Source organism: Melanotaenia boesemani, chromosome 5, assembly GCF_017639745.1.
Source record: "Melanotaenia boesemani isolate fMelBoe1 chromosome 5, fMelBoe1.pri, whole genome shotgun sequence".
Taxonomy (NCBI): Eukaryota; Metazoa; Chordata; class Actinopteri; order Atheriniformes; family Melanotaeniidae; genus Melanotaenia; species Melanotaenia boesemani.
The window spans coordinates 5,706,752-5,719,071 of record NC_055686.1 but is presented as its reverse complement, the minus strand read 5'-3'; the positions used below and the strand labels follow the sequence as shown (position 1 = coordinate 5,719,071).

Below are 12,320 nucleotides of genomic sequence, written 5' to 3'. Positions count from 1 at the left end.
GACTGTCCATCTTCCCAGAGACCTGTTGTAAACCCAGATCCAGCCCTTAGACTCACCTTAACACTCACTTGCTTGAAATATATTTATTTATAAAAATGGATTCATACAGAACTACTGAGTCTCTACAGGAAAGACCTGAAACAATTAAATATTCTGTTTGGAGTCAGCTGAACATGTAAAAATCTAAAATATCTTTGAGCCAATAAAACACTGAATTAACATGAAAAACAAATAAACTTTATGTACATCCTGAACACTTTCCATCACCTCCTTTAAGCGCTTTGTTTTCTCTTTCAGACTTAAAAACACGTGGCTGAAGTAAACATGGACATCTTTCTTTTGTTTAGCAGCTGCAGCAGCGTCGTGCTAACATGAAAGGGTCAGCAGGTGCAGACATCCCTCCAGGAGATAGATCATTTTCCTTCTCCAGTGTAACGCGAGGATGAAAGGAAATGTGGAAAAAGGCTAATGTGAAGGGAAATGCGGCTAATCATTGTTCTGTTCCTCATTCCTGCGACTTGATACGACTCAGAACTTGTGCTGCCGCCACAGAACTAAACTCTTCTATAACCGAACCAAACTAGATAAATTCACCTTATTTGATGTCACATGTTGAAACATAACTGTGACTAAGAGAAGAGAGAAATCAGGGAAACAGGAAGAGAAACAGGAGTTTGAATCATCTGAAAATTGTTTACGTTTACCAGCTGGCAGCTTATCAGAGGAGAAAGAAGAAGCCGAGTGGCCCTAACAGATAAAAGGATAAAACAGAGGGAGGAAACAACTCCAAACATTAGGTTGTGTAGTCCGGATAAAAAGTCAACGCCGCCTTTTGTTTCTTCACACTCCTCCTCTTTAGTGGATCTTCCGCTGCCTGATGAAGACCTCCTGCAACATGGCGTCCTCTTCTCCTGACTGGATGACCTGATTGCAGACACAGCGAAGACATCTGGACAATGAAGATGAGACGGAAGAAGAGACCTGGAATCAGGGCTGTGATGCAGGAAAATGATGTTCCCTCCAGGAAGGATCTCATTTACTTCACTACTGTCATATTATTCTTATTATATAAATAATCACAACACTTTAAAATTAATACATTCTGTTCAAGAGATTAACTGATTTCAGTAGCTTTAAAATCACAATCAGCAGCCCTCTGATCCTCCCATCATATTAACTGATGAGCTGGATTATAATCCAGATGATCCCACACTCCTTCAGTAATGTTAGGTCCAGGTTCTGAGGAGGACCCCTCCCTCCGTCACACCGGCTGAGTTCCGGGTTCTGGGGAGGACCCATCCCTCCGTCACACCGGCTGAGGTCCGGGTTCTGGGGAGGACCCATCCCTCCGTCACACCGGCTGAGGTCCGGGTTCTGAGGAGGACCCATCCCTCCGTCACACCGGCTGAGGTCCGGGTTCTGGGGAGGACCCATCCCTCCGTCACACCGCCTGAGGTTCGGGTTCTGGGGAGGACCCATCCCTCCGTCACACCGGTTGAGGTCCGGGTTCTGGGGAGGACCCATCCCTCCGTCACACCGGTTGAGGTCCGGGTTCTGGGGAGGATCCATCCCTCCGTCACACCGGCTGAGGTCCGGGTTCTGGGGAGGACCCATCCCTCCGTTAGACCTGTTGCATCCTGGGGTTGAGAAACCGCACTTCCGATGCCGGAGCATCTTGTTGCAGTTGATTTTAGGTTTTCGTACCACGTCACACGCTAGCAAGCAGATATCAACACACCGGCTGTTTTGGATGTGGACCATGGCTGATTCAGCAAGAAGACGTCATCGGAGAAAGAGAGGAAGAGAAAGAAAGGAACAGAGCAAGAGAGAAGACGAGAGTCAAGATAAGACTGACTTTGATTGGCTGGAGAGATCTCAAGAGAAGAGACAGGATTAGGATGGATGCTGGATTAGGCGTTAGTGGGGTGAAAAGTTCAGTAGTGTGACTTTAAGGCGCATTCATGCTGACGCTGTTTGGTCCACTTTAAACAAACCCTGGTCCGCTTCCATGGACAGTCCGGTTTGTTTGGAGTTGTATAAACACACATTTAGTCTCTAATGCAGACCATGCAGTTTGGTCCACTTAAAAACTGAGAGTCTGGGTTCAGTTGCAAGTGAGCCCTGGTGTGGTGCCCTACCAGTGGGAAAGCAAACAGGCCACCCAGTTAATGAAAGAGAGGAAATGATGTGGGATGCATCGTAGATCAACATGCTGGATAACCCGCTGCCTCCTGCTGCTCATACCGGACAGATTCTGGTAAAAACCCAAAGTAAAAACACAAACACCGAGACTGGAATAATTTCTTGCTGCTTCATTGTTTACTTTTGGTGAACGAGCTGGATTTTCTTTTTTTTCTTGGTCAGTGGTTGTTTCAGGGAATACGCCCCCCTAGCGAGCAGCTGTTGTAACTGCATGACGGTGTCCAGGTGGTTTGGTCGTCTTCTTTTAAGTGCAGTAAAGGAAACCAGACTTAACAAAGATGTGATTATCCTGGAGTATCATGGTGGGAATGAGTCCTAAATGGCTCCTCTTAAAATGGTAAGGAACTAGGGCTGAAAATGAGCATAAAAAAATGTCTCCAAGAACTTCATAAAACAGGATGACTGTTGATCCAGACCACTTAAAGAGATTAGAAGAAAATCTGGAAGTAAAATACAAAGAAATGAGAGCTGGATCGGGACAAGAGGCGGCTCAGGATGAGCGCTTCAGGCTGGGCAACCAGAACGTCTGCCTCCAGCTAACACTTCCAAACTTTGTTTTATTGATTATGAAAAAGAAAGACGGTAAACATGGCAGCGGGTGGTCAGTCAGTCTATCAACACAAAGATGTCCTCATTGAAAAAAATAAAAATTTGATGAGGTCTAATCAGAACTGGTGTAAAGATCTGTGATATCTCACCACGAGAATAATTCACCCTATTCTCTTGGTCAACACGACTCCTGGGGGAAATGATGAGTTCCTGTAGCTGCTAAATGCACCATTATGTTGACTGGCTGGTCTCAGAGCAGCTGGTTCACCAGCTTGTTAAGCTGCCTGCTGTGGCTGAGTGCATCGTGCTGAGAGCCAACTAGAAGAATCAGAGCTGCCAGACGGAAAAATGACCGCCTAGAACTTCAGCTGGGATCTCTCACGTACATTAGATCCACTTTAAACACTCACTTTATCATATTTTTATACATTTTCTGACACAGTTAACCTTGTTTAAAAGTTTCCTTTGTTTAAAGACTCACCTTTAGTAGAAAGGCGACTGGGGGCTGACGTAGAGCCGCTGAGCTTGGGAGGCGGTGGAGTGGGATGACAGGGAGGAGAAGGGGAAGGGGGATGGTGGAGGAGGAGGAAGGCAGGAGGTGAAGGCCTGTCTGCCGTATGTCAGGACACCAGGACTATCGTCAGACGAGGACATGGCGAGCGGAGAGGAAGGGCTGCTGGGAGAGTCGCCTGAAGCTCCCGTCAAGATGGACAAATCTGAAGGAGGAAGAGGAGGAGGAGGAGGAACTCATTTGTTTTTAGTGGGAAAAATTGGCTCCTTTCTGGAGCTTCTTGGATAAGACGTTACAGATTAGAGTGAAGGAAGATCATTCCAGCCTGCATTCATCAAATTAAATTTGGGACTTTTATTGGGGCTGTCAAAAATAAAGACTTTATTCTGTGGAATTAACATATGATATTGATATTATTTCAGTAGTAGAGAAGCTGATTTTGGGCATGTAGGTGCTTTGTCGCAGCTCAGTGTTTTCTCTACACTGACTCAGCCGTGAGTCTGTGTAGAGAAAACTATTGTTAGAGCCATGCCTTCAAAATGCAGATAATTACATCATTTCAACATCAGAATCGTTTAAGTGAGCCTGCATTGCCATCTCCAGATGGGGTAGGCTACCTGGTCACACATCTGCTATGCACATGAAAGCAGCGTGTAGCGACGGGGAGAGGCGGGGCCTAACTAAACTTCAGGGCACCACAGGAAGGCCATTAACCAACTTCTATATCTGGAAAGAGGACCTTCCTTTCATGATAGAAATATTTAGCCTCATTTAGCTTTTTTTTTTTTACTTAGTAGTCATGCTTAAAATAAACATTTTCCTGAACCTCTTTCTGGTTCATAATAATTAAAAAAACCATCAAAGTCAATGACTAATGATGAAAAGGAATGAGAGAAACATTAATTAAGAAGTGCAAACCAGTGCAACCAGTGCAGTGAGCCAGTCTGGATCCCTGTGTGGACACGTCTCAGGTACATGAAGTGATTTTTAATCCATTCACACCAGCTGAAGGGTTGAAGACATTCACCAGTTTTTATATCCCCTCTGTGACATCTATTAACCTCCATTCAGTCACATTTTACCCACCAAAAAGGCTGAGAAGTGTCCTGGGCCTCACCATGAAATTAAATTAATTCCACTTCACTATTCAGCTCCCACATAATTAGGAAGTAATGTAGCACCTGTTGGATGGTCAGACCCTGCAAAGCATGAAGGATGTTACCAGATTTCATCCAGATGGTGGAGTTGCATCAAATCACCTGCATGAACACACGGTTGTCGTATGTTGTCCTTTACAGGGAATAAATTCTCATTTTCCTCTGTGCGCAGAAACACTTCAGCTGCTCCTCACTGGAGCGAGTGTGTCCGTCTTCACCTCCCTGGTAGAGCTTAAAAAAGCTGATATTTGCATCTGGTCTTCAGCTGGTTCGTTTTTTTTAACGTGCGCTCTGTCCGCGGTGCTGGCGGAAGTGTTAACCTGTGTGTACGCACACGTGTGTGTGTGGTCGCATCAGAGCGCGACACAGAGAGCAGCTATGAGCTGCTGCCATGTAAATCAGATAAACAACATCAGACTGTTTTGGTTTTAATAAAAGAACACAATATAAAGCCGTTCCAGAGGAAATGACTTCTGCTGTGCTTAAGCATCAGGAAACACTGAATATCTGTTTCAAAGAATAGTTTATGGAGTTTGTATGCATTAATGTGATGGATTTATGTGTATATGTAACGGTATTTGTCTGCATAAATTATATGTGCATTGACATTTCATTGTACTTTACAAATGGACCCCAGGACGAACAGCTGCAGCCGATGGGAATCCGAATTAAAACGGGAAAAGAAGCAGGAGGAAGGGATGCACTTCTTCTAGCGCTTGATGCAGAAAAAGCCTTTGACAGGGTTAAATGCTGTATCTTTTTCAGATGATCACCTGACTTATGGAGATTTTACTTATTTATTTTATTTAAGAATAGGGACCAGGCATATTACTGTACATTTTCATGGAAATATACACGATTACAGCCAATGGCTAATTTCCATCTTTGGTCTCTGGGCTGGTACATATAAGACATGGACAACATAGAATGGCATCACATGGTTGCACAATTAAAAGTGTGTCTTTATATTTCTAATGACAGCAATAATAACAGTTCCAAGTAGAACATAATAAATAATAATGAATACCAACCATTGGTGTTATACATGGTGGGTACATGGCTGGTGTTTGATTTAGACTTAGGTGCAGACAAATCATGTGACATCCAAATGCTTTAACATTTTGAAGCCTGACCTTAGACAGTTTTTTTTTTATCTCAAGTCTTGAATGGACCTTTCACCAAAGTGTAAACTAAATAAATTGCATATGTGTATCTTTTATTACTCTGTAGCCTGTCAGTACAGTTTAAAAGGTATCTACCGGGGACAGAAGCCAGCAGGGTCAGAACCTGTCTCTATCAAATACGATTTGCTCGAGCTGAAAGGGTTTACAATACAAGCGGTTGTCCACATGGTTCATCTCCACCCTGACTCATATTTCTACGACCTATTCCAGACAGCAGCTGTCTCCGAGTCGGATCCGTCTCAGACCAGCACATGAACCTTGACAGTCACATTCAACACAGACCTTTGTGGTTTGTCTCATGGACACTTTGACAGTGAAGACACATCAGCAGCTCTACCTCCTGCACCGCCTGGTCATGTCTCTCAGGACATTTTATACTGGCACCATCCTGGCCAACAGCATCACAGCATGGTTTGGCAACGCCACAGAGCAGGGCGCTGTTTAGGGTGGTGCACTGGGCTGAGTGTGTCACCATGTACCCCCTCCAGACCCTACAGGACATCTACTCACAGAAGGGCTTCTGGGCAGGGCGGATAACTATGAACCCAAGTCAACCAGACCGTTGCACATGTACTTCAATTGTACACAAGATCCGCTTTACAAATCTCACATGTATTTATTTTGTAAGTTTAATGTGAACTGGTCCCAGATTTTTGACGTCATCTGCCGCCGTTTTGTTCCCTGGTCCGTCGAGATTATTGCACAGGTGCGACTCTCAGCAGAGATAGGAAAGAAGATGATGTCTCACTCTGTCATTTTTTTTATTATTTTTCATTTTGCCTCTTTTGACTCTTGTCGACAACGTCAACTAATCGTTCCAGCCCTACCATGGACGGGTCGCCAGTCCATCGCAGGGCCACACTGAACCAAACAACTATTTACGGGAGAATTTACAGTGACCAGTTAACCTTACATGGATGTTTATGGATGGTTGGAGGAAGCATGTGAACTCCACACAGAAAGGCCACTGTTCGAACCTATGAGGCCGCGGTGCGAACCACCACACCACCGTGTATGAATGACTAAATTATATTCATCATTTTATTCAACATATTTACTTAGACTTCTGTTACACTCATCCATCTGCACTTCATCTATTTATTGAGAAATACTATTCTGCACTTATTAGTACAGCTGCTCCTTTGTATTTTCCACCATCTGAGAAAAAAGATTTTACTGCCATAAAACTATGGAGGAAAAAAAAAAGTGCTTTTTATTTTTAGACTGGGGGGGTCTTTTGGATTTTATTGTTGATATTTGTCATTTCTTTTACATTGTAATGTAAAATGAATAAAAGTTTTTTAAAAGTTTCTTTTCTGGCGAGATTTTTTTTTCAACTTTCCCATCATAATTGCGTCATTATTGCATTTTAATGCCATCAGATATCAAAGCAGGTCGTGCTGCTTGTACATGTTGAGTTTTAGAGGAACAGTTTTAATGTAGTCAGAATTAAAACAAAAAATCCTTCAGTCTCTCATGTTTTGTACAAAAGATGATTCTGCAGCGACAGGATGGAGGATGTGAAGCGGGATGGGGGGAGGGGGTTTATCTTTCAGCCTGAACGCAGTGCAGGAGAAATGAATGCATTAGAGCATCCAGGACAGGATGGACGTCCAGCAGCTTGAGCTTCACCAGCTTCACCCCGTCAACATAATAGCTTGTGCTCCTCAAAAATATTTTTAATTGTGTTTGGGTTGTTCTGTGCTTCCACAGTGAGCCGCTTCCAGCCCATCAGCCCAGTAAACCTTTTTTCTCTGAGTTTATTTCAGCTTCTTCAGGCTATTTATTTATTTCTTTTTCATACTGATGTCAGGACCTCTCCCAGTCAGCCCCGCATGGATGCTGAATTAATGCTGCACTCAGGCTCCGTTCACAGGAGACACGTTTAGTGAAAAGTGTCAGAGGGACAAACAGCTGAAAGAAGTCATGTTAAGGAGGAGAGAGGATTTTCTTCCAGTCTGAGATGGAGTATGACGGGGGTCCTCGGGTATCATGTGCCACCATTTCAGACTAGAGTCCAAGTAAGAGGCTGCAGAAAGGAGCTAAAACATGTCAAAGCCAGAGGTGGGGAATGATTTCCTTATTTATGAAGAGTCATTTTATTTAAAGAAATCCAATAGTTTATGCCAGTGGTTTCCAAGCCGGGGTCCTAGACCCCTAAAGGAGAGTGGCTAGGTTGGAGTAAAAATCTGTTAAACAACATGTTAAAACATGAATCCTGGTCAAGGATAATAAACGGTACATAGTAGGTCAGACCTCGTGCATCCAATCCATTTTCACCCTGCACTGGACACGATGACCTGGTGTGTGTTTCTGAATTACTTGTGTGAGAAGGATTGTGTTTTATTTGTAAAATTGGGTGTTCTTATTATATAAAAGCTCTTTTTGCTGCTTTTATGTATGTAAAATGCTCTATAAATAAAATCTGATAGTGTGTGGTGCAGTGAGGTCAGAGAGCCAGGGCAGGGCTTCCTGGTCCTCGGGGACCCCCCGTCCTGCACGTTTTAGAGGCTTCCATAATTAGCAGGCTGGCAAAGAGCTTAACGAGCAGTTCAGTTAATCTGAGTCAACCGTGCTGGAGCTGGAAACCACTAAAACGTGCAGGGCAGGGGTTCCTGAGGACCAGGACTGAGAAACGATGCGCTAGTGGAGCTGCAGTAGTGGAGCAGAATAAAATATGGGTTGATGACATTTATAAATCTCTGCATTCTGTTTTCATTTCCATTTTTTAGGTGAAAAAATGAGGCTCAGTTAGAGGTTGTTGTTTTTCAGATCTGAACATCTTTCTGGGTGAATCACTGTATATTTAAGCTTCACTTTGGATTTCCAACATCCTGAAGCAGCTGAACAGACTGATATCCACTGCTCAGCATCTGACAGCTCTGAGACCTAGCATGCGAACGACGCCGCGGTGCAGACGCTAACACGTCGTTTACTAATGACTCTGATAATCCTCAGAGTCCTCTCCAGCTGGCTTGCTGTCAGTCTGCAGGTGCAGTTTATTTATAAATATCTCACTTTGAACAGAACTCCTCAAAGGTGCAGCATGTTGTTCTTGCAGTCAGACTTTAGAGGTTGCTGGCGACGGCGGGGATTTGATTGGCTCGGAGGGAGCTCCAGGTGGCTCAAGTTCAGGCTCTGACAGCTGCTGCGACACGCTTCAGACAATGCACGACACAGCGTGGCTGCCAAACACGATCCCTTTCTGTCATTTCTGCTCTCCAGTCAAACCAGGCGCCGCTCTGGAAATCTACTTCTCCTTCAGCGTTCAGGTGACCCAGTATTTAAAGTAAGCACGACACTCCTGCAGGGCCCTGAACTTTGCCTGTTGGTGTCAGTTTGGAAGTGAACTTGTTTCTAGTGAGTCCAGCCCGTCTGCACGAAGTCATTTTTAGAGGACGTGAATAAATGATGATGGTCAGAATATAATATCACTGATTAACTGGCTGCTTTGCTCCAGGCTGCTGCAGTGAACATCATTCAGATGATCACCTCGTTAAAACTGAGAGCCACGACTGATGACGGAAGCAGCTGCAGAGATTCTACCTGTCTGACGATGAGGAATGATGAAGCAGCAGCACAAATCTGTCCGTAGAATAAAAAACTACATGATGAATGTTGAATAACGTCGATGTTTCTGCAGGATTTCTGGGTGAAACGATGCTGCCTGCTCGCAGAATTAACCCCGAGCTCTCTGCTATCATCACCAGTGTCTCAGGAACAGCAGTGTGTCACTCTGTGTGTAAACTGGATCATTGAGGATTTACCATAGTCTCTGAATAAACACTACATTTAGTGGCTGGATTATAAACCTCCTGGACGGGATTTAAATAGTAGGAAAACTTCTGTAGATCACCTAAAGGGTAAACTATCCATCACTAGTAACCCCACAGAATTACACACTACCGAAGAGATGGCGCTCTGGAGTTTTAACGGTGAAGAGGCTAAAGGGTCTCAGCGGAAATGAGTGTGTAGAACAGTACCCAGGTTCCACAGCGCCGTCTGTGCAGCCAGCTCCTTGGCGTCGTCCAGCAGCACACACAGCTTGTCAGGGATGTAGGTGCTTCGTGTGGATGGCAGCACCACCTGCACAAACACACACACACACACGAGTCTACAGACCGCTCTGTGTTAATGTGATGAAGTCTGTGTTGATTACAGCAGACACAGTAAACATGTTACCACGTTAAACCAGGATTTTCTACCAAACCTGTTACTGTGTTTGGTTTTTAAGTCTCCTATGGTCCACACGAATCAGATTCTAATCATAATAAAGACAGAGGGAGGATTTAACAGAGAGCTGCTGTCAGACTGAAAGAGGACCACGTCTGTATGAAAGTACTGCGGGGAAAGGTAACGGGGAGGTCACACTGACATTTAAAATGAGTGGCGACAGTTTAGGTCAGACACATGTTAAAGAACAGTCAGAAACATCAGACCAGGTGAACTGACAGACTGGTGGATTGTTGTGTGACCGGGTCATGGTGGGTGCATGTAGACCTTGTAGAGGAGCAGCAGCTTTCCGTCCTGTCCAGGTGTGGAGTACAGGTGGTACTCGGGAGGCGACCAGTAGTTCTTACGGCAGCGATACTCCAGCAGGCTGACGGCAGAGTTGATCTGACTCTGCTTCAGGGACAGCAGGCTGGTGGGGGTGAGGGAGGTGCAGGGAAGCAGGGGGAACACACCCTGGTCCAGGTCCTCTGACAACACACACATTAACTCGTTAGACGGAAGCAGCTGGAGAGTTCAGAAAGCAGAGCTGGTCGCACCTCATGTTTCCCCATCTGAGCAGAAACCAACATGAATCAAAACAGAGACGCTCGCTGAGATAAGGAGGCGAAATCAACCGAAGGCAGGCGCAGTTAGACCTGATATTTATCACCGAAGTTGTAGCTGAAGGTCGACATGAAGGCTTGAAGGGAAACTTTATTTCTTTTATCTGATGGAGATGGTGTGTAAACAGAAACAAGAGAAAGATAAACAACAAACGACGGAGCGGCTGCAACAGCCTCAAACCAGCTCTGCTAGAGGACGTTCAAGCTTGTTGTCTTCAGAAATGTCACTATATTTAGTTTAACTTCATTATTTTTCTCAGGTTGTTTACAAAAACCAGACTGCTCGGCTTATAAATTAAGATTCAAAGCATTTATTGTCATTTGTAACAGGTTTCCCTGTACAATGAAACTGTTCACACCGAATGACACAAGAATTTAAAATGAAAAGTGTAAATTTACAAATTGAAATAATAAAATTTAATTAAATTACAACAGCCAAAACAAAGGTTAAAAATTACAAATGGCATGCAAGAAAAAAAAAGTTAAAAAATGCTGCTAATCCTGGGAGGACAAACATAATGAGGCAGTTTTCTGATGTGAAAACAGCTTAAATAACACGATGAGTCCTTTTTCTCTCCAGAGGTTGTTGATGTTTGGTTAAAGATTCGTGACTGAAGTGGTTAAAACACCCAGAGAAGAAAGAAGAGGCCAAATCTCCATCAGGCTAAAGGTTCAAATGTGTAAAAAAACAAACGTTTTAAAGCATAAAGTCATAAATGATTCATCAGCGTTTCTGTTGTTATTAATTATGTTTTAATAAAGGGACCTTCCTGCAGCAGGAGCTCCGATTATCTGCAGACTCCTCTCTGTCTGTCTCCACACCATCAATAAAGCTTATTCAAACACTAGGAAGCAGGCAGTAAAACTTTATGATGTGTAAATATTTACAGTGACATGAACATTTCTGTGAGAATATTTGTCGTTTCCACTGTTGTGTGAATTTACCCAAACATGGAGAATCTTAAACGTTTGGACTAAATCACATGTGAGACGCCACAGATGACATTTACTCATCAGAATCAGGTGATCTGGTCACCAGTGGACATTTCCACGAACACCAGATGTTAGAGCTTCTGCCTTTCTGTGTGCAGACAGACACGACATCCCTTCTGTTTGCAAAGAACAAATCCGCCTGCAGACGAATGTCAGGAATAAAATATTAAATACAGAAATAAGTCCATTAAGTACAGAATGAAAAAAAAAAAGAGACGGAACAAACTTTATAAAAAATACCAGAAACTCCTTTTTGACATCAGATTTACTATTTTTCAGACCATTTGATTAATTTTGACCAAATAGTTTTATTTTCCTTTGTTTAAGAGCAGGTGCATAAAGAAATATGTGATTTTTTAATAAAATAACCACGATGTTAAACAGTTGAGTGAATTAGGTTAGTCTTTTTGTTGTTGTTTTAAAAATTATCTAATTAGCTAATGAGGTGGATTATAAACAGGTCAGTAACATGAATGAGTATAAAAGGAGCATTTCAGAGAGGCAGAGTCTCTCAGATGGAAAGATGGACAGAGGCTCACCAATCTGAGACAAACTGGATCTAAAGGTTGTGGAACAATTTCAGAAAATGTTTCTCGCCGTAAAATTGTGAAGACTTTAAAGATCCCACCATCTACTGTGTATAATAAGAGAATCAGGAGGAATCTCTGTGTGCATGGGACAAGGCTGGATGCTGGTGATCTTCTGCATTAAAAGCAGACATGATTCTCTACTGGAAACCACTGCATGGAATCAGGAAGACGTCCAGAAACCACTGTCTGTGAACACAGTTCACCCTGAAATCCAGGTTAAAGCTCCATCATGCAAAGAAAGAGGCCAGATGTGAACAGGATCCAGAACCATCACCATCTTCTCTGGACCAGAGCTCGTT

General features: G+C 43.5%; 1 protein-coding gene across 2 annotated transcripts in view; it reads right to left on the bottom strand.

The window, feature by feature from the left end:
* Positions 1–357: 357 nt before the first annotated feature.
* The window catches only part of rbm46 (RNA binding motif protein 46), a 28,255-nt gene continuing 16,292 nt past the window's right edge, over positions 358–12,320 (bottom strand). The window contains exons 8-11 of one of the 2 annotated variants that reach the window (XM_041984518.1): positions 10,104–10,303; positions 9,587–9,689; positions 3,233–3,467; positions 358–949 (exon numbers count right to left, since the gene is read on the bottom strand). In XM_041984518.1, the coding sequence (XP_041840452.1) occupies positions 3,235–3,467; positions 9,587–9,689; positions 10,104–10,303 (536 nt within the window). In that variant the 3' untranslated portion in view covers positions 358–949; positions 3,233–3,234. The remainder of the gene's footprint in view (positions 950–3,232; positions 3,468–9,586; positions 9,690–10,103; positions 10,304–12,320) is intronic. The other variant, XM_041984520.1, reaches the window with a different exon arrangement.